Source organism: Myxocyprinus asiaticus, chromosome 8, assembly GCF_019703515.2.
Source record: "Myxocyprinus asiaticus isolate MX2 ecotype Aquarium Trade chromosome 8, UBuf_Myxa_2, whole genome shotgun sequence".
Classification (NCBI taxonomy): domain Eukaryota; kingdom Metazoa; phylum Chordata; class Actinopteri; order Cypriniformes; family Catostomidae; genus Myxocyprinus; species Myxocyprinus asiaticus.
In genome coordinates this window covers 43460013-43487061 of record NC_059351.1, presented here as the reverse complement: position 1 = coordinate 43487061, position 27049 = coordinate 43460013, and the positions used below count along the sequence as shown (strand labels likewise).

Genomic DNA, 27049 nt, shown 5'->3' with positions numbered 1-27049 from the left:
CTACGTCTACAAATCCAACAACATTTTCTGCTGCAACAACACCACAATATTCAACAATTGCATCTGACATTTCTACAACCACAAATATGAATCCTACAACAATGCCTACATCTTCAGCAACTACAGTTGCACCTTCAACAACCACAACTGTGACCCCAACAACCATGACTACACCCTCAACAACTACAATTGCACTTCCAACAACCTCAACTACTTATCCAACCACAACTCCACCATCAACAACTGTCACTGAAGTTTCTACAACTTTGAATATGACCCCTACAACAACGCTGACATCTTCAGCAACTGCACCTTCAACAAACACAAATATTTCCCCAACCACAACTACACCATCAACAACAAAGACTGATGTTTATACAGTGACTACTATGACACCGACACCCACACCTACATCCTCAGAATCTACAACTGCACTACAAGCTTCTACAACATTAAATATGACCCTTACAACAACACTGACATCTTCAGTAACTGCACCTCCAACAACCACTAATACTTCTCCAACCACACCTACACCATCAGCAACAAAATCTGATGATTATACAATGACAACTATGACAACGACACCCACGCCTACATCCTCAGAAACTACAACTGCATCTCCAACAACACAATCTACAACTACTGAAGTTTCTATAACCACAACTAAGACCCCTACAACAATGCCTACATCCTCAACATCTACAACCCCACCATCAACAACAACCACTCAAGTTTCTTCAACAACTCTAATCCCAACAACCATGCCTGCATCTTCAGCAACTGCACCTTCAAAAACAACACCATCGTCAACAACCACAACAATGACCCCAACAACCATTCCTACATCTTCAACATCTAAAACACCACCATCAATAATGACCACTCAAGTTTCCACAACAACTCTAACCCCAACAATCATGCCTACATCCTTATCTACTACGTCTACAAATCCAACAACATTTACTGCTGCAACAACACCACAATATTCAACAACTACAACTGACATTTCTACAACCACAAATATGAATCCTACAACAATGCCTATATCTTCATCAACTACAGTTGCACCTTCAACAACCACAACTGTGACCCCAACAACCATGACTACACCCTCAACAACTACAATTGCAATTCCAACAACCTCAACTACTTATCCATCCACAACTCCACCATCATCAACTGTCACTGAAGTTTCTACAACTTTAAATATGACCCCTACAACAACGCTGACATCTTCAGCAACTGCACCTCCAAAAACCACAAATACTTCTCCAACCACAACTACACCATCAACAACAAAGAATGATGTTTATACAATGACAACTATGACACCGACACCCATGGCTACATCCTCAGAAACTACAACTGCATCTCCAACAACAACAACAACACCATCTACAACAACCACTGATGTTTCTACAACCACAACTATGACCCCCACAACAATGCCTACGTTCTCAACATCTACAACCCCGCATTCAACAACAACCACTCAGGCTTCTACAACATCTCTAATCCCAATAAACATGCCTGCATCTTCAGCAAGTGCAGCTTCAACAACAACACCATCGTCATCAACCTCATCAGTGACCCCAACAACCATTCCTACATCTTCAATATCTACAACACAACCATCAACAATGACCACTCAAGCTTCCACAACAACTCTAACCCCAACAATCATGCCTACATCCTTATCTACTACGTCTACAAATCCAACAACATTTTCTGCTGCAACAACACCACAATATTCAACAACTGCATCTGACATTTCTACAACCACAAATATGAATCCTACAACAATGCCTACATCTTCAGCAACTACAGTTGCACCTTCAACAACCACAACTGTGACCCCAACAACCATGACTACACCCTCAACAACTACAATTGCAATTCCAACAACCTCAACTAATTATCCATCCACAACTCCACCATCATCAACTGTCACTGAAGTTTCTACAACTTTAAATATGACCCCTACAACAAGGCTGACATCTTCAGCAACTGCACCTCCAAAAACCACAAATACTTCTCCAACCACAACTACACCATCAACAACAAAGACTGATGTTTATACAATGACAACTATGACACCGACACCCATGGCTACATCCTCAGAAACTACAACTGCATCTCCAACAACAACAACACAATCAGCAACAACCACTCAAGTTTCTACAACAACAATAACCCCAACAACCTTGCCTACATATTCAGCAACTGCACCTTCAAAAACAATACCATCTTCAACAACCACAACTATAACCCCAACAACCATGCCTACATCATCAGCCACAACAACTATACCTACAACAACATCCACTGCTACAACAACATCACAAAATTTTACAACTACAACTGAAATTTCTACAACCACAACTATGGATCCAAGAAAAATGCCTACGTCTTCAGCAACTACAGCTGCACCTTCAACAACCACAACGGTGTCCTCAGCAACAATTCCTACACCCTCAACAACTACGACTGCATTTCCAACAACCACAACTACTTCTCCAACCACAACTCCACGATCAACATCTACCACAGAAGTTTCCACAACCACAACTATGACCCCCACAACAATGCTCACATTATCAACATCTACAACACCACCATCAACAACAACCACTCAAGTTTCAACAACAAGTGTAATCATAACATCCACACCTAAATTCTCCGCAACTATGACTGCATCTCCAACAACAACAACTGATTCAACAACAACACCATCTGCAACAACGACTGAGGTTTCTACAACCACAACTACGACCCCCACAACAATGTCTACAACCTCAGCATCTACAACACCACCATCAACAACAGCCATTAAAGTATCTACAACAACTCTAACCCCAACAGCCATGCCTACATCATCAGAAAGCACAACTGGACCTCCAATATCAACAACACCATTGTCAACAACCACAACAATTATCCCAATAACAATTCTTACATCTTCAACATCTACAACACAACCATCATCAACAACCACTGAAGTTTCTACAATCACATCTATGACCCCCACAACAATGCCTACATCCTCAACCTCTACAACCCCACCATCAACAACAACCACTCAAGATTCTACAAAAACTATAACCCAAACAACCCCGCCAACAACAACATCCACTCAAGTTTCTACAACAATTATAACCTCAAAATTAATGCCTAAATCATCATCAACAACAACTACACCTCCAACGACATCCACTGCTACAACAACAACACCCCAAAATGAAACATCTACAACTGAAATTTCTACAACCACAACAATGAATCTTACAACAATGCCAACATCTTCAGCAACTACAGTTGCACCTTCAACAACCACAACTGTGACCCCAAAAACCATGCCTACACCCTCCCAAGGTCCTTCTCCAACCACAACTCCACCATCAACAACAAAGACTGATGATGATAGAACAACAAATATGACACAGACACACACACCTGCATCCTCAGAAACTATGTCTGCATCTCCATCAACTACTGATTCAACAACAACACCATCTACAACAAAAACTGAAGTTCCTTCAACCACATCAATGCCTACATCTTCAACATCTATAACCCTGCCATCAAAAACAACAACTCAAGATTCTACAACAACTATAACCCCAACAACCATGCCTACATCATCAGCAACTGCACCTTCAACAACACCACCATATACAACAATGACTGAAGTTCCTTCATCCACAACTATGACCCCCACAACAATGCCTACATCCTCAACATCTACAACCCTGCCATCAACAACAACCACTCAAGATTCTACAACAACTATAACTCCAACAACCATGCCTACATCCTCACCATCTATAACACCACCAACAACAACCTCTCGAGTTTCAACAAAAACTACAAACCCAACGATCATGCCTACATACTCAGCAACTACAACTGCACTTCCATCAACATCTACTGCTACAACAACACCACAATACTCAACAACTACTACTGAAATTTTTACAACCACTATGAACCCCACAACAATGTCTACAACCACAGCATCTACAACACCACCATCAACAACAACCACTCAAGGTTCTACAACAACGATAACCCCAACAACCATGCCTACATCCTCAGAAACTGCACCTTCAACAGCAACACCATCTTCAACAACCACTCCTATAACCCCAACAACCATGCCTACATCCTCAACATCTACAACACCACCATCAACAATGATCACTCAAGTTTCAACAACTACAAACCCAACAATCATGCCTACATCCTCAACATTTATAACACCACCATCAACAACAGCCTTTAAAGATTCTACAACAACTCTAAGCCCACCAGCCATGCCTACATCATCAGAAAATACAACTGGACCTCCATCAACAACAACACCATCATCAAAAACCACAATAATTATCCCAACAACAATTCGTACATCTTCAACATCTACAACACCACCATCAACAACAACCACTGAAGTTTCAACAACAACTATAACACAAACAATCATGCCTACATCCTCAGGTACTACAACTATAGCTACAACAACATCTTCTGCCACAACAACAACACCACAATATTCAACAACAAAAACAACTGAAATTTCTACATCCACAAATATGAATCCTACAACAATGCCTACATCATCAACAACTACAATTTCACCATCAACAACCACAGCTGTGACCCCAACAACCATGCCTACACCCTCAACAACTACAACTGCACTTCCAAAAACCTCAACTACTTATCCAACCACAGCTACACCATCAACAAAAATGACTGAATATTCTACAATGAAAGCTATGACACTAACACCCACACCTACATCCCCAGCAACTACGACTGAACCTCCAACAATTTCTGCTTCAACAACACCATCTACAACAATGACTGAAGTATCTGCAATCACATCTATAACCCCCACAACAATGCAGACATACTCAATATCTACAACACCATCATCAACAACAACCACTGAAGTTTCTACAACAAGTTCAACCCTAATAACCATGCCTACATCCTCAGCAAATACAACTGCACCTTCAACAACATCACCATCTTCAACAACTAAAACAACCACCCCAACAACCATGCCTAAATCCTCAGCATCTACAACACCACCATCAACAATAACCACTCAATTTTTTACATCTATAACCCCAAAACCAAAGCCTACATCCTCAGCAACTATGACTGCATCGACAACAACCACAACAACTACTGATTCAAAAACAACAACATCTGCAATAATGACTGAAATTTCTACAACCACAAATATGACCCCCAAAACAATATCTACAACCTCAGCATTTACAACTCCACCATCATCAGCAGCCATTATAGTTTCTACAACAACATTAACCCCAACAGCCATGCCTACATCCTTAGAAACTACAACTGGACCTCCAACACCAACAACACTATTGTCAACAACCACAGCAATGACCTCAACAACCATTCCTACATCTATAACACCACAATCAACAACAACCACTGAACTTTATAAAACAACTATAACCCCAATAATCATGCCTTCATCCTCAGCAATTACAACAACATCTCCAACAACATCTACTGCTACAACAACACCACAATATTCAACATCTACAACTGAAATTTCAACAACAGCAACTATGAATCCTACAACAATGCCTACATCTTCAACAACCACAACTGTAAGCCCAACAACCATGACTATATCCTCAACTACTGCAGCTGCTTTTTCAACAACCACAGCTAATTCTCCAACAACAACTCCACCATCAACAACTATCCCAGAAGTTTCTAAAACCTTAAATATGACCCCTACAACAAAACCGACATCTTCAGCAACTGCACGACCAACAACCACAAATACTTCTCCAACCAAAACTCCACCATCAACAACAATGACTGAACATTCTACAATGAAAACTATGACGCTGACCACCACGCATACATCCTCAGCAACTACGACTGCACCTCCAACGACAACTTCTGCTTCAGCAAAAACAACACCATCTACAACAATGTCTGAAGTTTCTACAATCACATCTATGACCCCCACAACAATGCCTAAATCCTCAACATTTACAACACCACCATCAAAAAGAACCACTGAAGTTTCTACAACAAGTGCAACCCCAATACCCATGCCTACATCCTCAGCAATTACAACTGCTCCTTCAACAAAAACACCATCTTCAACAACCACAACTATCACCCCAACAACCATGCCTACATCCTCAGCAACTAAAACCACACCTTCAACAACAACACCATCTACAACACCAACAACTATGACCCCAACAACCATGAGTATATCCTCAGCATCAACAACAACACCATCAACAACAACCCATGAAGTTTCCACAACCTCAACTATTACAACCACACGTATGCCAATATTCTTAGCAACTACAACTGCATCCTCAGCATCTATAACATCATCATCAACAACAACCACTCAAGTTTCTAAAACAACTATAACCCCAAAAACCATGCTTACATCCTTAGCAACTACAACTGCACCTTCAACAATGATACCATCTACAATAACCACAACAAAGCCCTCAAAAACCATGCCTACATCCTCAGCATCAACAAAAACACCATTATCAACAACCACTGAAGTTTTTACAAAAATTATAACCCCAACAACCATGCCTTCATCATTTTCATTTACAACTGCACCTCCATCAACATCTTCTACCACTGAAGTTTCAATAACCACAACTTTGAATCCTACAATAATGACAACATCTTTTACAACTACAGCTGCAACTTCAACAACCACAACTGTGACCCCAACAACCATGCCTACAATCTCTACAACTACAACTGCACTTCCAACTACTACAACTACTTCTCCAGCCACAACTCCTTCATCAACAACCAAAAAAGTTTCTACAGCCTCAACTATGACAACCACAGCAATGCCTACATCCTCAGCAAGTACAACTGCACCTCCAGCAATGACAAGTATTTTTCAAACCACAACACCATCAAAAACGACCAATGAATTTTCTACCACCTCAACTGTCACTACCACATCTATGTCTACATCCTCCACAACTATAACTGCACCTCCAACAACTACTGCTCCACCAACAACACCATATATAACAACTGCCACTGAAATTTCTGCAATCACAAATATAAATCCCCCAACAATACCTATATCTTCAGCAAATACACCTGCACTTCCAACAACCACAGCTACTTATTCAACCTCAATTCCACCATCAACAACAACCACTAAAGTTTCTACAATGACAACTATGACACCAACAACCAAGCCTACGTCCTCAGCAACAATGACTACATCTCCAAAAACAACTATTTATTCAACAATAATTACACCATCTACATCAATGACTGAAGTCTCACCAACCAATCTAACCCCAACAACGACGCCCACATCCTCGGCAACTACAGCTGTACCTCCAACAACATCTTCTGCTTTAAGAGCAACACCATTTTCAACAACTACCACTGAAGTTTTTACAACCACAACTTTGAATCCTATTACAATGCCAACATCTTTGACAACTTCAACTGCACCTTCAACAACTACAGCTGTGACCACAACAATAATGCCTACATCTTCAGTAATGTCAACTACACTTTCAACTAACCTAACTACTTCTCCAACCACAACACCATCAACAGCAACCACTGAGATGTATACAGCAACAACCATGTCCCCCACAATCATGTCTATGTTCTCAAAAACTACAAATGCACCTCCAACAACACCATCTTCAACAACCAAAACTATGACCCCAACAATTATGCATACATCTTCAGCAACTACAACTGAACCTCCAGCAACCACAACTACTTCTCTATCCATACCAATACCCCCAACAACAACAACCTACGAAGCTTCTACAATCACAACAGTGACTCCCACTACCATGCCTACATCCTCTGCAAGTACAGCTGTACTTCCAACAACTACTTTACCAACCACAACTTCAGCATCCACAGCAACCACTATAGCTTCAACAACTCCTGTACAACTAACTGAGCCTCAATCAACCATTCCTACACCCTCAAACACTGCAACTGTATCTCTAACAACTACTGCTTCAGCAACAACAACGTATTCAACAACAAACACTGAAGATTCTACATCCACAATTATGACCCCTAAAACCCTGCTTATATCCTCAGCATCTACAACTGAACTTCCAAAAACTGAAGCCTCTACAACCACAGTTGTAACCCCTTCAACAACGTCTATGTCTTCAGCAACCCCCCCAACACCTCCAACAACAACAACTGCTCCAACTGCAGCACAACTAACTTCTGAAACTACTCTGGCCCTCACAACCATGTCTATATCCTTACAAACTTCAACTGCACATTCAACAGATCCATCTTATACAACTACTGTGACCCCCACAAACACATATACTATGTCCACAATAACTAATGCTGCACCTCCAACAAATACTGTTCCAGCAACTACACCATTTTCAACAACAAAAAAGAGACCCTCTCCAATGACAACTCCATTCACAAATGAAGTTTTCAAAACCACAGCTGTGACATCAACAAATACAGCAATGTCCTTAGTATCTACAACTTCACTTCAAACAACCACAACTGAAGCTCCAACCATGACAACTATGAGAAAAACATCTAAATCACCTGTAACCATAAGTACATCTGCAACAACTGTGTCTACACATCCCACCATAAGCCCAGCTTCAACCTCAAATATGGCTCCAAGTAAATCTGTAAACCCACATGTTCCTACGTCATCTGGAATTACAACTGTATCTCCAAAAACCACTACTATTCCTTCAACCTCAGTTAAAAATAATGAAATACCAACAAAAACTATTATACCTCCAACAACCACAAATGTACCTATAAGCAGTACAACTCTACACTTAACAAACAAAATAGAAAATCCCACTTTTACAACTCTGTTGCCAATAGAGCAAGCAACTTTATCAGAAGCTCGAACAACAAAGGCTACAAGTACAACTACAACAACTCATGTAAATACAGCTCCAGCAGCAACTGTGGACTTCACAGCCAGAGCTGAAGTTCATATCACTACAAGTGCATCAAAATCTACATCGAATTCGATAGCAAAAGTAACACTTTCAGATATGACTTCAACAGCAACAGCAATGAAAAATGGAGAGGCAACTACTCAAAGAATTTCAACCACCCCACCAAAAATGACAACCATAACAAAAACAAGTTCATCTTCAACAAACACAACTGGTTCTGCAGTAGTGACAAGCAAACTGCTGTTCACCTCCATGTCTCCAGTCCCCAGCGAAGCTCTGGTTCTCAGTGCTATTAGCATTCTCCAGAACTCAAGAGAGTCACAGCTCAACGAATCAGTGAAGCTGGTGAATGTCACCTATGAAAGTAAGTTTAATAATTTTTTAACTAAACAGTTTGAACTATGAAGATGTTAAAAAAGAATTTCAAGATATTGCATGATCAAAAATTAACATATCTTTTTAAACAGAAATCTCTGAAACCTCCTATGCGGTCATCTTTAAATTTAACCTGATCAACATAAGCATGCAAGGGGACCCTGAGCTCAGAAGCAACACCTACCAGCGACTGCAGAATATTATCAATAATGTGGTAAGCATTCACAACTGACCCAGTAAGAGCATGGGCTTATTACAAACCATGCCGAGAGTGTGACAAAAGTTTTGATATTTCCCTACAGTTGAACACTCTTCTTAATGAGCCTGGCAGCCAAGTTTTTGAACCCAAGTCCTCCAACTTCACGTAAGAGAAAATCTGTCTTCTGTCACTTAATCCAGTTCATTTGAAATGTGCAGTTTCTTCATCAACATATTTCTGGACGTTGAAACAACCAAAAAGAAACATACATTTGCCAAAATATCTAAATAAATCTCTTTTACATGTTTGAATTTTAGCTTTTTAGAAACAGTTTTCTTTTGTTTCTGCAGGAGCACATCAAACCAAATAGAGGGCATTATGGAATATACCTTCCAGGATGGAGAGGTGATAAAACCAGTCAGCTTCCTAAATGAGCTTCATTTACTGATGGGTATGTCCTATTACATCATCTTCAGTGATATGAATGTTGTAATGTCTTGAAAGTGCATAAACCTTCCTCCAAATCTTGACAGTTGTATTGTTTCCCTTTGGATTGTATTGCAGGTTTAACCACTACAACTGTGTCTCCGATGACAACAAGCAGCTTCCCTGTGACAGCTTTAAACCTAGTGTGAGTGTTAATTATTTCGCTTCAGGAATCACAGTCAGACAGTTCCATTTTCACTCCAAAACCCTTCAATTGTATTCAAAAAAAAATGGTGTCTTTTGCAGATCTGGTTCCGCAGTGGTGACAAGCAAACTGCTGTTCAACTCTTCATCTCCAGTCCCCAGCGAAGCTCTGGTCCTCAGTGCCATCAGCACTCTCCGGAACTCCAGAGAGTCACAGCTCAACGAATCAGTGAAGCTGGTGAATGTTACCTATGAAAGTAAGCTACGTAATTTTCATCTGAAATGCTGTTGAAATTTGAAGATGTCAACCAGTGATGAATGTCAAGCTTTGGCGCAATCAAAAAGTAACATATTTTTAAACAGAAATCTCTGAAACCTCCTATGCGGTCATCTTTACATTTAACCTGATCAACATAAGCATGCAAGGGGACCCTGAGCTCAGAAGCAACACCTACCAGCGAGTGCAGAATATTACCAATAATGTGGTAAGCATTCACAACTGACCCAATAAGAGCATGGGCTTATTACAAACCATGCCGAGAGTGTGACAAATGTTTTGATATTTCCCTGCAGTTGAACACTCTTCTTAATGAGCCTGGCAGCCAAGTTTTTGAACCCAAGTCCTCCAACTTCACGTAAGAGAAAATCTGTCTTCTGTCACTTAATCCAGTTCATTTGAAATGTGCAGTTTCTTCATCAACATATTTCTGGACGTTGAAACAACCAAAAAGAAACATACATTTGCCAAAATATCTAAATAAATCTCTTTTACATGTTTGAATTTTAGCTTTTTAGAAACAGTTTTCTTCTGTTTCTGCAGGAGCACATCAAACCAAATAGAGGGCATTATGGAATATACCTTCCAGGATGGAGAGGTGATAAAACCAGTCAGCTTCCTAAATGAGCTTCATTTACTGATGGGTATGTCCTATTAGATCATCTTCAGTGATATGAATGTTGTAATGTCTTGAAAGTGCATAAACCTTCCTCCAAATCTTGACAGTTGTATTGTTTCCCTTTGGATTGTATTGCAGGTTTAACCACTACAACTGTGTCTCCGATGACAACAAGCAGCTTCCCTGTGACAGCTTTAAACCTAGTGTGAGTGTTAATTATTTCGCTTCAGGAATCACAGTCAGACAGTTCCATTTTCACTCCAAAACCCTTCAATTGTATTCAAAAAAAAAATGGTGTCTTTTGCAGATCTGGTTCCGCAGTGGTGACAAGCAAACTGCTGTTCAACTCTTCATCTCCAGTCCCCAGCGAAGCTCTGGTCCTCAGTGCCATCAGCACTCTCCGGAACTCCAGAGAGTCACAGCTCAACAAATCAGTGAAGCTGGTGAATGTTACCTATGAAAGTAAGCTACGTAATTTTCATCTGAAATGCTGTTGAAATTTGAAGATGTCAACCAGTGATGAATGTCAAGCTTTGGCGCAATCAAAAAGTAACATATTTTTAAACAGAAATCTCTGAAACCTCCTATGCGGTCATCTTTACATTTAACCTGATCAACATAAGCATGCAAGGGGACCCTGAGCTCAGAAGCAACACCTACCAGCGAGTGCAGAATATTACCAATAATGTGGTAAGCATTCACAACTGACTCAATAAGAGCATGGGCTTATTACAAACCATGCCGAGAGTGTGACAAATGTTTTGATATTTCCCTGCAGTTGAACACTCTTCTTAATGAGCCTGGCAGCCAAGTTTTTGAACCCAAGTCCTCCAACTTCACGTAAGAGAAAATCTGTCTTTTGTCACTTAATCCAGTTCATTTGAAATGTGCAGTTTCTTCAACAACATATTTCTGGACGTTGAAACAACCAAAAAGAAACATACATTTGCCAAAATATCTAAATAAATCTCTTTTACATGTTTGAATTTTAGCTTTTTAGAAACAGTTTTCTTCTGTTTCTGCAGGAGCACATCAAACCAAATAGAGGGCATTATGGAATATACCTTCCAGGATGGAGAGGTGATAAAACCAGTCAGCTTCCTAAATGAGCTTCATTTACTGATGGGTATGTCCTATTAGATCATCTTCAGTGATATGAATGTTGTAATGTCTTGAAAGTGCATAAACCTTCCTCCAAATCTTGACAGTTGTATTGTTTCCCTTTGGATTGTATTGCAGGTTTAACCACTACAACTGTGTCTCCGATGACAACAAGCAGCTTCCCTGTGACAGCTTTAAACCTAGTGTGAGTGTTAATTATTTCGCTTCAGGAATCACAGTCAGACAGTTCCATTTTCACTCCAAAACCCTTCAATTGTATTCAAAAAAAAATGGTGTCTTTTGCAGATCTGGTTCCGCAGTGGTGACAAGCAAACTGCTGTTCAACTCTTCATCTCCAGTCCCCAGCGAAGCTCTGGTCCTCAGTGCCATCAGCACTCTCCGGAACTCCAGAGAGTCACAGCTCAACGAATCAGTGAAGCTGGTGAATGTTACCTATGAAAGTAAGCTACGTAATTTTCATCTGAAATGCTGTTGAAATTTGAAGATGTCAACCAGTGATGAATGTCAAGCTTTGGCGCAATCAAAAAGTAACATATTTTTAAACAGAAATCTCTGAAACCTCCTATGCGGTCATCTTTACATTTAACCTGATCAACATAAGCATGCAAGGGGACCCTGAGCTCAGAAGCAACACCTACCAGCGAGTGCAGAATATTACCAATAATGTGGTAAGCATTCACAACTGACCCAATAAGAGCATGGGCTTATTACAAACCATGCCGAGAGTGTGACAAATGTTTTGATATTTCCCTGCAGTTGAACACTCTTCTTAATGAGCCTGGCAGCCAAGTTTTTGAACCCAAGTCCTCCAACTTCACGTAAGAGAAAATCTGTCTTCTGTCACTTAATCCAGTTCATTTGAAATGTGCAGTTTCTTCATCAACATATTTCTGGACGTTGAAACAACCAAAAAGAAACATACATTTGCCAAAATATCTAAATAAATCTCTTTTACATGTTTGAATTTTAGCTTTTTAGAAACAGTTTTCTTCTGTTTCTGCAGGAGCACATCAAACCAAATAGAGGGCATTATGGAATATACCTTCCAGGATGGAGAGGTGATAAAACCAGTCAGCTTCCTAAATGAGCTTCATTTACTGATGGGTATGTCCTATTAGATCATCTTCAGTGATATGAATGTTGTAATGTCTTGAAAGTGCATAAACCTTCCTCCAAATCTTGACAGTTGTATTGTTTCCCTTTGGATTGTATTGCAGGTTTAACCACTACAACTGTGTCTCCGATGACAACAAGCAGCTTCCCTGTGACAGCTTTAAACCTAGTGTGAGTGTTAATTATTTCGCTTCAGGAATCACAGTCAGACAGTTCCATTTTCACTCCAAAACCCTTCAATTGTATTCAAAAAAAAATGGTGTCTTTTGCAGATCTGGTTCCGCAGTGGTGACAAGCAAACTGCTGTTCAACTCTTCATCTCCAGTCCCCAGCGAAGCTCTGGTCCTCAGTGCCATCAGCACTCTCCGGAACTCCAGAGAGTCACAGCTCAACGAATCAGTGAAGCTGGTGAATGTTACCTATGAAAGTAAGCTACGTAATTTTCATCTGAAATGCTGTTGAAATTTGAAGATGTCAACCAGTGATGAATGTCAAGCTTTGGCGCAATCAAAAAGTAACATATTTTTAAACAGAAATCTCTGAAACCTCCTATGCGGTCATCTTTACATTTAACCTGATCAACATAAGCATGCAAGGGGACCCTGAGCTCAGAAGCAACACCTACCAGCGAGTGCAGAATATTACCAATAATGTGGTAAGCATTCACAACTGACCCAATAAGAGCATGGGCTTATTACAAACCATGCCGAGAGTGTGACAAATGTTTTGATATTTCCCTGCAGTTGAACACTCTTCTTAATGAGCCTGGCAGCCAAGTTTTTGAACCCAAGTCCTCCAACTTCACGTAAGAGAAAATCTGTCTTCTGTCACTTAATCCAGTTCATTTGAAATGTGCAGTTTCTTCATCAACATATTTCTGGACGTTGAAACAACCAAAAAGAAACATACATTTGCCAAAATATCTAAATAAATCTCTTTTACATGTTTGAATTTTAGCTTTTTAGAAACAGTTTTCTTCTGTTTCTGCAGGAGCACATCAAACCAAATAGAGGGCATTATGGAATATACCTTCCAGGATGGAGAGGTGATAAAACCAGTCAGCTTCCTAAATGAGCTTCATTTACTGATGGGTATGTCCTATTAGATCATCTTCAGTGATATGAATGTTGTAATGTCTTGAAAGTGCATAAACCTTCCTCCAAATCTTGACAGTTGTATTGTTTCCCTTTGGATTGTATTGCAGGTTTAACCACTACAACTGTGTCTCCGATGACAACAAGCAGCTTCCCTGTGACAGCTTTAAACCTAGTGTGAGTGTTAATTATTTCGCTTCAGGAATCACAGTCAGACAGTTCCATTTTCACTCCAAAACCCTTCAATTGTATTCAAAAAAAAATGGTGTCTTTTGCAGATCTGGTTCCGCAGTGGTGACAAGCAAACTGCTGTTCAACTCTTCATCTCCAGTCCCCAGCGAAGCTCTGGTCCTCAGTGCCATCAGCACTCTCCGGAACTCCAGAGAGTCACAGCTCAACGAATCAGTGAAGCTGGTGAATGTTACCTATGAAAGTAAGCTACGTAATTTTCATCTGAAATGCTGTTGAAATTTGAAGATGTCAACCAGTGATGAATGTCAAGCTTTGGCGCAATCAAAAAGTAACATATTTTTAAACAGAAATCTCTGAAACCTCCTATGCGGTCATCTTTACATTTAACCTGATCAACATAAGCATGCAAGGGGACCCTGAGCTCAGAAGCAACACCTACCAGCGAGTGCAGAATATTACCAATAATGTGGTAAGCATTCACAACTGACCCAATAAGAGCATGGGCTTATTACAAACCATGCCGAGAGTGTGACAAATGTTTTGATATTTCCCTGCAGTTGAACACTCTTCTTAATGAGCCTGGCAGCCAAGTTTTTGAACCCAAGTCCTCCAACTTCACGTAAGAGAAAATCTGTCTTCTGTCACTTAATCCAGTTCATTTGAAATGTGCAGTTTCTTCATCAACATATTTCTGGACGTTGAAACAACCAAAAAGAAACATACATTTGCCAAAATATCTAAATAAATCTCTTTTACATGTTTGAATTTTAGCTTTTTAGAAACAGTTTTCTTCTGTTTCTGCAGGAGCACATCAAACCAAATAGAGGGCATTATGGAATATACCTTCCAGGATGGAGAGGTGATAAAACCAGTCAGCTTCCTAAATGAGCTTCATTTACTGATGGGTATGTCCTATTAGATCATCTTCAGTGATATGAATGTTGTAATGTCTTGAAAGTGCATAAACCTTCCTCCAAATCTTGACAGTTGTATTGTTTCCCTTTGGATTGTATTGCAGGTTTAACCACTACAACTGTGTCTCCGATGACAACAAGCAGCTTCCCTGTGACAGCTTTAAACCTAGTGTGAGTGTTAATTATTTCGCTTCAGGAATCACAGTCAGACAGTTCCATTTTCACTCCAAAACCCTTCAATTGTATTCAAAAAAAAAATGGTGTCTTTTGCAGATCTGGTTCCGCAGTGGTGACAAGCAAACTGCTGTTCAACTCTTCATCTCCAGTCCCCAGCGAAGCTCTGGTCCTCAGTGCCATCAGCACTCTCCGGAACTCCAGAGAGTCACAGCTCAACGAATCAGTGAAGCTGGTGAATGTTACCTATGAAAGTAAGCTACGTAATTTTCATCTGAAATGCTGTTGAAATTTGAAGATGTCAACCAGTGATGAATGTCAAGCTTTGGCGCAATCAAAAAGTAACATATTTTTAAACAGAAATCTCTGAAACCTCCTATGCGGTCATCTTTACATTTAACCTGATCAACATAAGCATGCAAGGGGACCCTGAGCTCAGAAGCAACACCTACCAGCGAGTGCAGAATATTACCAATAATGTGGTAAGCATTCACAACTGACCCAATAAGAGCATGGGCTTATTACAAACCATGCCGAGAGCGTGACAAATGTTTTGATATTTCCCTGCAGTTGAACACTCTTCTTAATGAGCCTGGCAGCCAAGTTTTTGAACCCAAGTCCTCCAACTTCACGTAAGAGAAAATCTGTCTTCTGTCACTTAATCCAGTTCATTTGAAATGTGCAGTTTCTTCATCAACATATTTCTGGACGTTGAAACAACCAAAAAGAAACATACATTTGCCAAAATATCTAAATAAATCTCTTTTACATGTTTGAATTTTAGCTTTTTAGAAACAGTTTTCTTCTGTTTCTGCAGGAGCACATCAAACCAAATAGAGGGCATTATGGAATATACCTTCCAGGATGGAGAGGTGATAAAACCAGTCAGCTTCCTAAATGAGCTTCATTTACTGATGGGTATGTCCTATTAGATCATCTTCAGTGATATGAATGTTGTAATGTCTTGAAAGTGCATAAACCTTCCTCCAAATCTTGACAGTTGTATTGTTTCCCTTTGGATTGTATTGCAGGTTTAACCACTACAACTGTGTCTCCGATGACAACAAGCAGCTTCCCTGTGACAGCTTTAAACCTAGTGTGAGTGTTAATTATTTCGCTTCAGGAATCACAGTCAGACAGTTCCATTTTCACTCCAAAACCCTTCAATTGTATTCAAAAAAAAATGGTGTCTTTTGCAGATCTGGTTCCGCAGTGGTGACAAGCAAACTGCTGTTCAACTCTTCATCTCCAGTCCCCAGCGAAGCTCTGGTCCTCAGTGCCATCAGCACTCTCCGGAACTCCAGAGAGTCACAGCTCAACGAATCAGTGAAGCTGGTGAATGTTACCTATGAAAGTAAGCTACGTAATTTTCATCTGAAATGCTGTTGAAATTTGAAGATGTCAACCAGTGATGAATGTCAAGCTTTGGCGCAATCAAAAAGTAACATATTTTTAAACAGAAATCTCTGAAACCTCCTATGCGGTCATCTTTACATTTAACCTGATCAACATAAGCATGCAAGGGGACCCTGAGCTCAGAAGCAACACCTACCAGCGAGTGCAGAATATTACCAATAATGTGGTAAGCATTCACAACTGACCCAATAAGAGCATGGGCTTATTACAAACCATGCCGAGTGTGTGACAAATGTTTTGATATTTCCCTGCAGTTGAACACTCTTCTTAATGAGCCTGGCAGCCAAGTTTTTGAACCCAAGTCCTCCAACTTCACGTAAGAGAAAATCTGTCTTCTGTCACTTAATCCAGTTCATTTGAAATGTGCAGTTTCTTCATCAACATATTTCTGGACGTTGAAACAACCAAAAAGAAACCTACATTTGCCAAAATATCTAAATAAATCTCTTTTACATGTTTGAATTTTAGCTTTTTAGAAACAGTTTTCTTCTGTTTCTGCAGGAGCACATCAAACCAAATAGAGGGCATTATGGAATATACCTTCCAGGATGGAGAGGTGATAAAACCAGTCAGCTTCCTAAATGAGCTTCATTTACTGATGGGTATGTCCTATTAGATCATCTTCAGTGATATGAATGTTGTAATGTCTTGAAAGTGCATAAACCTTCCTCCAAATCTTGACAGTTGTATTGTTTCCCTTTGGATTGTATTGCAGGTTTAACCACTACAACTGTGTCTCCGATGACAACAAGCAGCTTCCCTGTGACAGCTTTAAACCTAGTGTGAGTGTTAATTATTTCGCTTCAGGAATCACAGTCAGACAGTTCCATTTTCACTCCAAAACCCTTCAATTGTATTCAAAAAAAAATGGTGTCTTTTGCAGATCTGGTTCCGCAGTGGTGACAAGCAAACTGCTGTTCAACTCTTCATCTCCAGTCCCCAGCGAAGCTCTGGTCCTCAGTGCCATCAGCACTCTCCGGAACTCCAGAGAGTCACAGCTCAACGAATCAGTGAAGCTGGTGAATGTTACCTATGAAAGTAAGCTACGTAATTTTCATCTGAAATGCTGTTGAAATTTGAAGATGTCAACCAGTGATGAATGTCAAGCTTTGGCGCAATCAAAAAGTAACATATTTTTAAACAGAAATCTCTGAAACCTCCTATGCGGTCATCTTTACATTTAACCTGATCAACATAAGCATGCAAGGGGACCCTGAGCTCAGAAGCAACACCTACCAGCGAGTGCAGAATATTACCAATAATGTGGTAAGCATTCACAACTGACCCAATAAGAGCATGGGCTTATTACAAACCATGCCGAGAGTGTGACAAATGTTTTGATATTTCTCTGCAGTTGAACACTCTTCTTAATGAGCCTGGCAGCCAAGTTTTTGAACCCAAGTCCTCCAACTTCACGTAAGAGAAAATCTGTCTTCTGTCACTTAATCCAGTTCATTTGAAATGTGCAGTTTCTTCATCAACATATTTCTGGACGTTGAAACAACCAAAAAGAAACATACATTTGCCAAAATATCTAAATAAATCTCTTTTACATGTTTGAATTTTAGCTTTTTAGAAACAGTTTTCTTCTGTTTCTGCAGGAGCACATCAAACCAAATAGAGGGCATTATGGAATATACCTTCCAGGATGGAGAGGTGATAAAACCAGTCAGCTTCCTAAATGAGCTTCATTTACTGATGGGTATGTCCTATTAGATCATCTTCAGTGATATGAATGTTGTAATGTCTTGAAAGTGCATAAACCTTCCTCCAAATCTTGACAGTTGTATTGTTTCCCTTTGGATTGTATTGCAGGTTTAACCACTACAACTGTGTCTCCGATGACAACAAGCAGCTTCCCTGTGACAGCTTTAAACCTAGTGTGAGTGTTAATTATTTCGCTTCAGGAATCACAGTCAGACAGTTCCATTTTCACTCCAAAACCCTTCAATTGTATTCAAAAAAAAAATGGTGTCTTTTGCAGATCTGGTTCCGCAGTGGTGACAAGCAAACTGCTGTTCAACTCTTCATCTCCAGTCCCCAGCGAAGCTCTGGTCCTCAGTGCCATCAGCACTCTCCGGAACTCCAGAGAGTCACAGCTCAACGAATCAGTGAAGCTGGTGAATGTTACCTATGAAAGTAAGCTACGTAATTTTCATCTGAAATGCTGTTGAAATTTGAAGATGTCAACCAGTGATGAATGTCAAGCTTTGGCGCAATCAAAAAGTAACATATTTTTAAACAGAAATCTCTGAAACCTCCTATGCGGTCATCTTTACATTTAACCTGATCAACATAAGCATGCAAGGGGACCCTGAGCTCAGAAGCAACACCTACCAGCGAGTGCAGAATATTACCAATAATGTGGTAAGCATTCACAACTGACCCAATAAGAGCATGGGCTTATTACAAACCATGCCGAGAGTGTGACAAATGTTTTGATATTTCTCTGCAGTTGAACACTCTTCTTAATGAGCCTGGCAGCCAAGTTTTTGAACCCAAGTCCTCCAACTTCACGTAAGAGAAAATCTGTCTTCTGTCACTTAATCCAGTTCATTTGAAATGTGCAGTTTCTTCATCAACATATTTCTGGACGTTGAAACAACCAAAAAGAAACATACATTTGCCAAAATATCTAAATAAATCTCTTTTACATGTTTGAATTTTAGCTTTTTAGAAACAGTTTTCTTCTGTTTCTGCAGGAGCACATCAAACCAAATAGAGGGCATTATGGAATATACCTTCCAGGATGGAGAGGTGATAAAACCAGTCAGCTTCCTAAATGAGCTTCATTTACTGATGGGTATGTCCTATTAGATCATCTTCAGTGATATGAATGTTGTAATGTCTTGAAAGTGCATAAACCTTCCTCCAAATCTTGACAGTTGTATTGTTTCCCTTTGGATTGTATTGCAGGTTTAACCACTACAACTGTGTCTCCGATGACAACAAGCAGCTTCCCTGTGACAGCTTTAAACCTAGTGTGAGTGTTAATTATTTCGCTTCAGGAATCACAGTCAGACAGTTCCATTTTCACTCCAAAACCCTTCAATTGTATTCAAAAAAAAATGGTGTCTTTTGCAGATCTGGTTCCGCAGTGGTGACAAGCAAACTGCTGTTCAACTCTTCATCTCCAGTCCCCAGCGAAGCTCTGGTCCTCAGTGCCATCAGCACTCTCCGGAACTCCAGAGAGTCACAGCTCAACGAATCAGTGAAGCTGGTGAATGTTACCTATGAAAGTAAGCTACGTAATTTTCATCTGAAATGCTGTTGAAATTTGAAGATGTCAACCAGTGATGAATGTCAAGCTTTGGCGCAATCAAAAAGTAACATATTTTTAAACAGAAATCTCTGAAACCTCCTATGCGGTCATCTTTACATTTAACCTGATCAACATAAGCATGCAAGGGGACCCTGAGCTCAGAAGCAACACCTACCAGCGAGTGCAGAATATTACCAATAATGTGGTAAGCATTCACAACTGACCCAATAAGAGCATGGGCTTATTACAAACCATGCCGAGAGTGTGACAAATGTTTTGATATTTCCCTGCAGTTGAACACTCTTCTTAATGAGCCTGGCAGCCAAGTTTTTGAACCCAAGTCCTCCAACTTCACGTAAGAGAAAATCTGTCTTCTGTCACTTAATCCAGTTCATTTGAAATGTGCAGTTTCTTCATCAACATATTTCTGGACGTTGAAACAACCAAAAAGAAACATACATTTGCCAAAATATCTAAATAAATCTCTTTTACATGTTTGAATTTTAGCTTTTTAGAAACAGTTTTCTTCTGTTTCTGCAGGAGCACATCAAACCAAATAGAGGGCATTATGGAATATACCTTCCAGGATGGAGAGGTGATAAAACCAGTCAGCTTCCTAAATGAGCTTCATTTACTGATGGGTATGTCCTATTAGATCATCTTCAGTGATATGAATGTTGTAATGTCTTGAAAGTGCATAAACCTTCCTCCAAATCTTGACAGTTGTATTGTTTCCCTTTGGATTGTATTGCAGGTTTAACCACTACAACTGTGTCTCCGATGACAACAAGCAGCTTCCCTGTGACAGCTTTAAACCTAGTGTGAGTGTTAATTATTTCGCTTCAGGAATCACAGTCAGACAGTTCCATTTTCACTCCAAAACCCTTCAATTGTATTCAAAAAAAAATGGTGTCTTTTGCAGATCTGGTTCCGCAGTGGTGACAAGCAAACTGCTGTTCAACTCTTCATCTCCAGTCCCCAGCGAAGCTCTGGTCCTCAGTGCCATCAGCACTCTCCGGAACTCCAGAGAGTCACAGCTCAACGAATCAGTGAAGCTGGTGAATTTTACCTATGAGAGTATGTTTTTTCATCTTGAATTAGAACATTTAAACATTTTAAAGTGTAAAACCAGTGATAAATGCCAAATTGAGAGGGATTAAAATGAATATGTTTGCCAACAGAAATGTCAAAAACCTCCTATGCCATCATCCTTACCTTTAATTTGAGGAATATCAGCATGCCAGAGGACCCAGCTCTAAGAAGCAACATGTACAAGCAAATGCATGATATCATCAATAACGCTGTAAGCATTCACAAATAGCCCAAAAATTAGTTCTGTAAATGTTGTTTGTTTAATGGTTTGTTTTTTCCCCGCAGCTGAACACTATTTTAAATGAGCCTGGCAGTCATGATTTGGAGCCCATGTTCTCCAAATTCATGTAAGATGCAAACTTTTTTCTTTTCATATGTCCCAGTATTTAAGCTTATTAAAACCATAGAACATAAAAAAAATACATTTGCCTTGTTTTGTACATATGGAATGAAGTTAGATATCTTCTTTGTTTTTCCGGTAGGAGCACATTAAATGAGATTGAGGGCATTATGGAATACACATTCCAGGATGGAGATCTCATTCAGCCAGTCAGCTTCCTAAATGAGCTTCGTTTACAGACGGGTACGTACAATCAAACATTACTTAATTTTTCATGTTTAAGTGTCTCACTCCACAAACACCAAATGTTTAAAACATGATTCTTCTTCACAAATCTTTTCTTTGCATTCCAGGCCTAACCACAACCAAAACTCCAATGACAAACACAACTTCTCCACCGACTTTGTAAGACCTATGATTCAAGTATATTTTTGTAAAACACTGATTCTTGAGATGATGGACAAAACATTTTTAAAATTTGAGTTTTTATTTTTAATACTAAATTAATTTGAAATGGATATATTTGTAGGCAAAGGTCTCAGTTAACGAACCATGTAAGGGAACAGGTTTTTATAAAAACGCTTTTTTTTTTCTCTGAAAATTGACATTTATTCACTTCATAACTTACATCTTACTGTCAACTCTGTCAGACACACTAAAAAGCATGCTATTTTAATTTTATCCATCCAACAAGAGTGTAAAGTCTAAGGGATGGTTCACCCAAAAATGAAAATTCTCTCATCATTTACTGACCCTCATGCCATTCCAGATGTGTATGACTTTCAGCAGAACACAAACAAAGGTTTTTAGAAAAATATCTCAGCTCTGTAGGTCCATACAATACAGGTGAATGTTGATCAGACCTTTGTAGCTCCAGAAATCACATAAAGGAAATCACATAAAGGAATGTTTAAATCCATATCTTCAGAAGAAATATAATAGGTGTGGGTGAGAAACAGAGCAATATTTAAGTCCTTTTATTACTCTAAATCTTCACTTTAACCTTTCCAGTATTTTTATTATTATGAATTTCTTGATTTTTAACATAAAGATGACTTTTGTATGTAAAACATGTTTTGTCCCTTATCTCAAGAATCAGTGAAAAGTCAATACTTGTTATGTTCTATCTCTACATGTCTCTGATTTACTATGTTTTGAAGGGTTGGGAAGGCGATTATTTACATTCGCCTTGTGTTCATCACGTTGGGTCCCATACCAAGTGAGAGTAAAGTTCTTGAGTTGGCTAACTCTCTACTCGAGTCACGTCTCAGAACTAAGCAATCTGTCTCAACACGAACCCTGAGTGATCCTGTGAGCTTTGTGAATGTCACCTTTCAGAGTGAGTCTTACTCTTCATTTTGTGCTCCCTATTACATGTGTACCACCCAAAACAAGCACACAACTAATTCTTGTTGTATATGCTTTTTAAGGAATTTCTGATAACTCCTATGCTCTCAAATTTGGATTTGAAATCAGTAATGTCACCATGACTGAGAAACTGGAACTCAGAGATGAAACCTACACATTAATTCAAAACTCCATTAATACATTGGTGAGTTTGAGCTACTTCAATAAAGTGATAATTTACAAAAACTTGACCTGAAATTAAAATTGTTTTATTTCAATCACATTAGCCTCAATCTTTCAATATTCTATATTAATCTCTATATTTATTGCTAAATTCTACAGTTGAACCAGATCTTAAGTTCCCCCTCAGCTACTCCGTTTGTGTTCAAAAGAGCCAATTTCACGTAAGTTGTGACTCAGTACCTTTTACTTTACTTGAAGCAGAAATATCCAGTGATTTTAAAAGAGGCATGATAGGATTATTTCAGTTATTTACTTGTGTCTTTTATTGTACATTTTAATCTCCTCTTAGGGGTAACTCCACTGTGATTCAGGCCGATGTACAGTATGTTTTCTCAGAAAGTGACATCCAGACACCCAGCATCTTTCTCCAGGAACTTCTCAAAGTTAATGTTGTTACCACACCGGCACCTGCTGTAACTTCTCCACCGACTGTGTAAGATCTATGATTCGAGTATAATTTTGTAAAAGTTAAATTCTTGTCGTGTTCTGTCTCTAAATGTCTCTGATTTACTATCTTTTTCAGGGTTGGGAAGGCGATTATTTACATTCGCCTCGTGTTCATCACGCTGGGTCCCATACCAAGTGAGAGTAAAGTTCTTGAGTTGGCTAACTCTCTACTCGACTCACGTCTCAGAACTAAGCGATCTGTCTCAACACGAACCCTGAGTGATCCTGTGAGCTTTGTGAATGTCACTTTTCAGAGTGAGTCTTACTCTTCATTTTGTGCTCCCTAATATATGTGTACTACTCACAAACAACCACACAACTAATTCTTGTTTTATATGCTTTTTAAGGAATTTCTGATAACTCCTATGCTATCAAATTTGGATTTGAAATCAGTAATGTCACCATGACTGAGAAACTGGAACTCAGAGATGAAACCTACACATTAATTCAAAACTCTATTAATAAACTGGTGAGTTTGAGACACTTTAATGAAGAGATAATTTACAAATGCTTGCCCTGAATTTGAAATTGCCTTATTTAAATCACATTAGCCATTAATATATCATTTTATATATTAATCTCTATATTATTTGCTAAATTCTACAGTTGAACCAGATCCTAAGTTCCCCCTCAGCTACTCCATTTGTGTTCAAAAGAGCCAATTTCACGTAAGTCGTGACTCAGTACCTTTTACTTTATTTGAAGCAGAAATATCCAGTGAGGCATGAAAGGATAATTTCAGTTATTTACTTGTGTCTTTTATTGTACATTTTAATTTCCTCTTAGGGGTAACTCCACTGTGATTCAGGCCGATGTACAGTATGTTTTCTCAGAAAGTGACATTCAGACACCCAGCATCTTTCTCCAGGAACTTCTCAAAGTTAATGTTGTTACCACACCCGCACCTGCTGTAACGCCCAACACTACAGTCCCCAACAACGGTACTAGTGCAGCATGGGTTGTGGCTATCATTGTCCCTTGTGCTATCGTCATCATACTTGTCCCTTGCTGGATTCTACTTTGTGTAAGTATCATGATGACAATGTAAAATGTGTATCGGTTATGAAGTGATTAAGGATTGCAGCAATATGTTATACTATTGGTTTTAAAAATAGACTTAGATCTAATTTTTAAGTGTCGTTTACAATGTTTAAGTGCAGGTTACTGGCTATAAAAACCCACACAGGATATTGACTTTTGTGCTATATTTTTCTGTCTTTAGTGTTTGCTCTGTGGTTGCTGTGCAGCAATTAGAAGACGTTGGCACAGAAGACAGTCATATAATGTACAGTACACAACTCGAAACAGCCTCTTCTAGAGAATATAGAGATATTCAGTGACCTATTTTGCATTGATGTTTTAAAAATACTAAAATTTAAAACATTTCTATATATATATAAAATGAATACATATTAATTAAAGAAATTCCTGTATTGCTGGGCATACAGAATCTGTAATGAAAGATGTATTAATTGTATTATCTGCTAATGAAGGGTTTTATTTATTTGATTATTCAATATTTTATATTTAAAAAAAATTTTGATCTTGCTTTATAAATAATTTATATGACATATCTTTAATTTTATAGGACAAATGTAAAATGTGTTTATGCTAACTTATTTATTCACAATTTTTATGCTCTTTATCTACAATCTAACTAAAAATATTATTGTATTCTAGCTATATATATATATATATATATATATATATATATATATATATATATATATATATATAGTGTGTGTGTGTGTGTGTGTGTATTTATCCCTAATTAAATGAAAACTTAGAAAATGCTTAAGAGAAAACAAAAACAACATACATACACATAATGGAAGTTTTAAGATCATGTAATTTAAAAAGTATTTTAATAAAATTATGGAATTTTTCAATTTAAAATGACTTGAAATTTATATAATGGTATATGCTATTTACACCCCAGTGCAAATAGTGACAGTCAATATTATTTGCACCCCAACACTCGTGCAAATAATGGTAGATACTAATTGCACCTTGGTGCAAATAGTTTCAGATACTACTTGCACCCATATTTAAATACTAACATACAGTATGGGCATCACTGTAATGTGTTTATTTAGAGTCCCACAGACACACTACATTAACCTCTACCCCTAAACCTAACATTAACCTTACCTTAGAAAAAAAAATAGTCTTGGTTTACTACAGTAACCATGGTTTCACGCAGGAACGAGTGCGATCAACAGACCCCGGCTGTTTCGCAATAGCTGTGTCTCGTTTGGAAAGATGCGTCCTCCAGAGGTCGCATTTCTCGGCCGCATACGTCATCAAGGCTGTCTCGTTTCATAAAAGCGAGTAGGACACTTCGAATGCAGCCTTCGAATGCGACCTTCTTTCACGGGGATTCGGAGGATGCATGAGGTATATCCTTCGTGGGCACTCATAACTCACAATACTTTGCTTCATAGGAAATGTCTATAAAAAATGACGCCAATTTGCCCGTAAATATGATGTTCAAATGCAAGGAATGTTAATTCTCAGTTGAAGTACCTCAGTAGATGGGTGCAGAGTATATAATATGTGTAATTATATTAATCTATAATTAAAATAAAGTATTAGACTAAAAGTACACCTGTAAAATCTATTTTCTTTTCTCTTTACATCATTATAAATCTCCTAAAATGTACCTCATACATTCCCTTCTAAATGGACTTTGTTCCCTTCTCACTCAAAGCGCTCCCGCTTGTTAAAGTGTGGCGTGCTGTCATAGCAACCATGTTAAGTTATGTTTCCGTTTGTCTTACGAAGGCCATCTCATTTAAACTAGGCTTGTTTAAAGGAGGACACTCGGTATACTGTAGCCTTCAAAGGACGCAGTATACTACCTAGCATGCAGCCTTCCAAACGAGACACAGCCAGTGAGTGTTCTTTTGTGTTTTTATGTTCTCATGGACTCGTTCTATGTCATCATCCACTGCCGAAGTTTGATTACAATCCTCAAGAACGCAAGTACCGGGGCCTGGGTAGCTCAGACGCTGGCTACCACCCCTGGAGTTCGTTAGTTTGCTGTCCCAGGTTATTGAATCCCAGGGCGTGCTGAGTCTAGTTGCCAGCCCGGTTGCTAGGGAGGGTAGAGTCACATGGGGTAACCTCCTCGCTATAATGTGGTTCGTTCATGGCTATAATCGTGGACGCTGCGGTGGATGGCGTGAAGCCTCCACACGCATTAT

General features: G+C 39.0%; 1 protein-coding gene across 1 annotated transcript; it reads left to right on the top strand.

The window, feature by feature from the left end:
• Positions 1 to 1040: 1040 nt before the first annotated feature.
• Positions 1041 to 25495, top strand: LOC127444778 (uncharacterized). Its single transcript, XM_051704327.1, has 65 exons — positions 1041 to 3231; positions 3703 to 3806; positions 3897 to 5250; positions 5389 to 5986; positions 6733 to 6936; positions 7786 to 7973; positions 9250 to 9351; positions 9455 to 9576; positions 9665 to 9726; positions 9912 to 10012; positions 10126 to 10192; positions 10294 to 10448; positions 10555 to 10676; positions 10765 to 10826; positions 11012 to 11112; positions 11226 to 11292; positions 11395 to 11549; positions 11656 to 11777; positions 11866 to 11927; positions 12113 to 12213; positions 12419 to 12649; positions 12756 to 12877; positions 12966 to 13027; positions 13213 to 13313; positions 13519 to 13749; positions 13856 to 13977; positions 14066 to 14127; positions 14313 to 14413; positions 14619 to 14849; positions 14956 to 15077; positions 15166 to 15227; positions 15413 to 15513; positions 15627 to 15693; positions 15796 to 15950; positions 16057 to 16178; positions 16267 to 16328; positions 16514 to 16614; positions 16820 to 17050; positions 17157 to 17278; positions 17367 to 17428; positions 17614 to 17714; positions 17920 to 18150; positions 18257 to 18378; positions 18467 to 18528; positions 18714 to 18814; positions 18928 to 18994; positions 19097 to 19251; positions 19358 to 19479; positions 19568 to 19629; positions 19815 to 19915; positions 20029 to 20095; positions 20197 to 20351; positions 20458 to 20579; positions 20668 to 20729; positions 21949 to 22082; positions 22160 to 22211; positions 22967 to 23145; positions 23237 to 23358; positions 23496 to 23557; positions 23686 to 23829; positions 23920 to 24098; positions 24191 to 24312; positions 24450 to 24511; positions 24630 to 24867; positions 25066 to 25495. Exons 1-65 carry the CDS (start codon positions 1041 to 1043, stop codon positions 25159 to 25161), a joined length of 11430 nt encoding a protein of 3809 aa, XP_051560287.1. The 3' UTR covers positions 25162 to 25495.
• The last annotated feature ends 1554 nt before the right edge of the window (positions 25496 to 27049 follow it).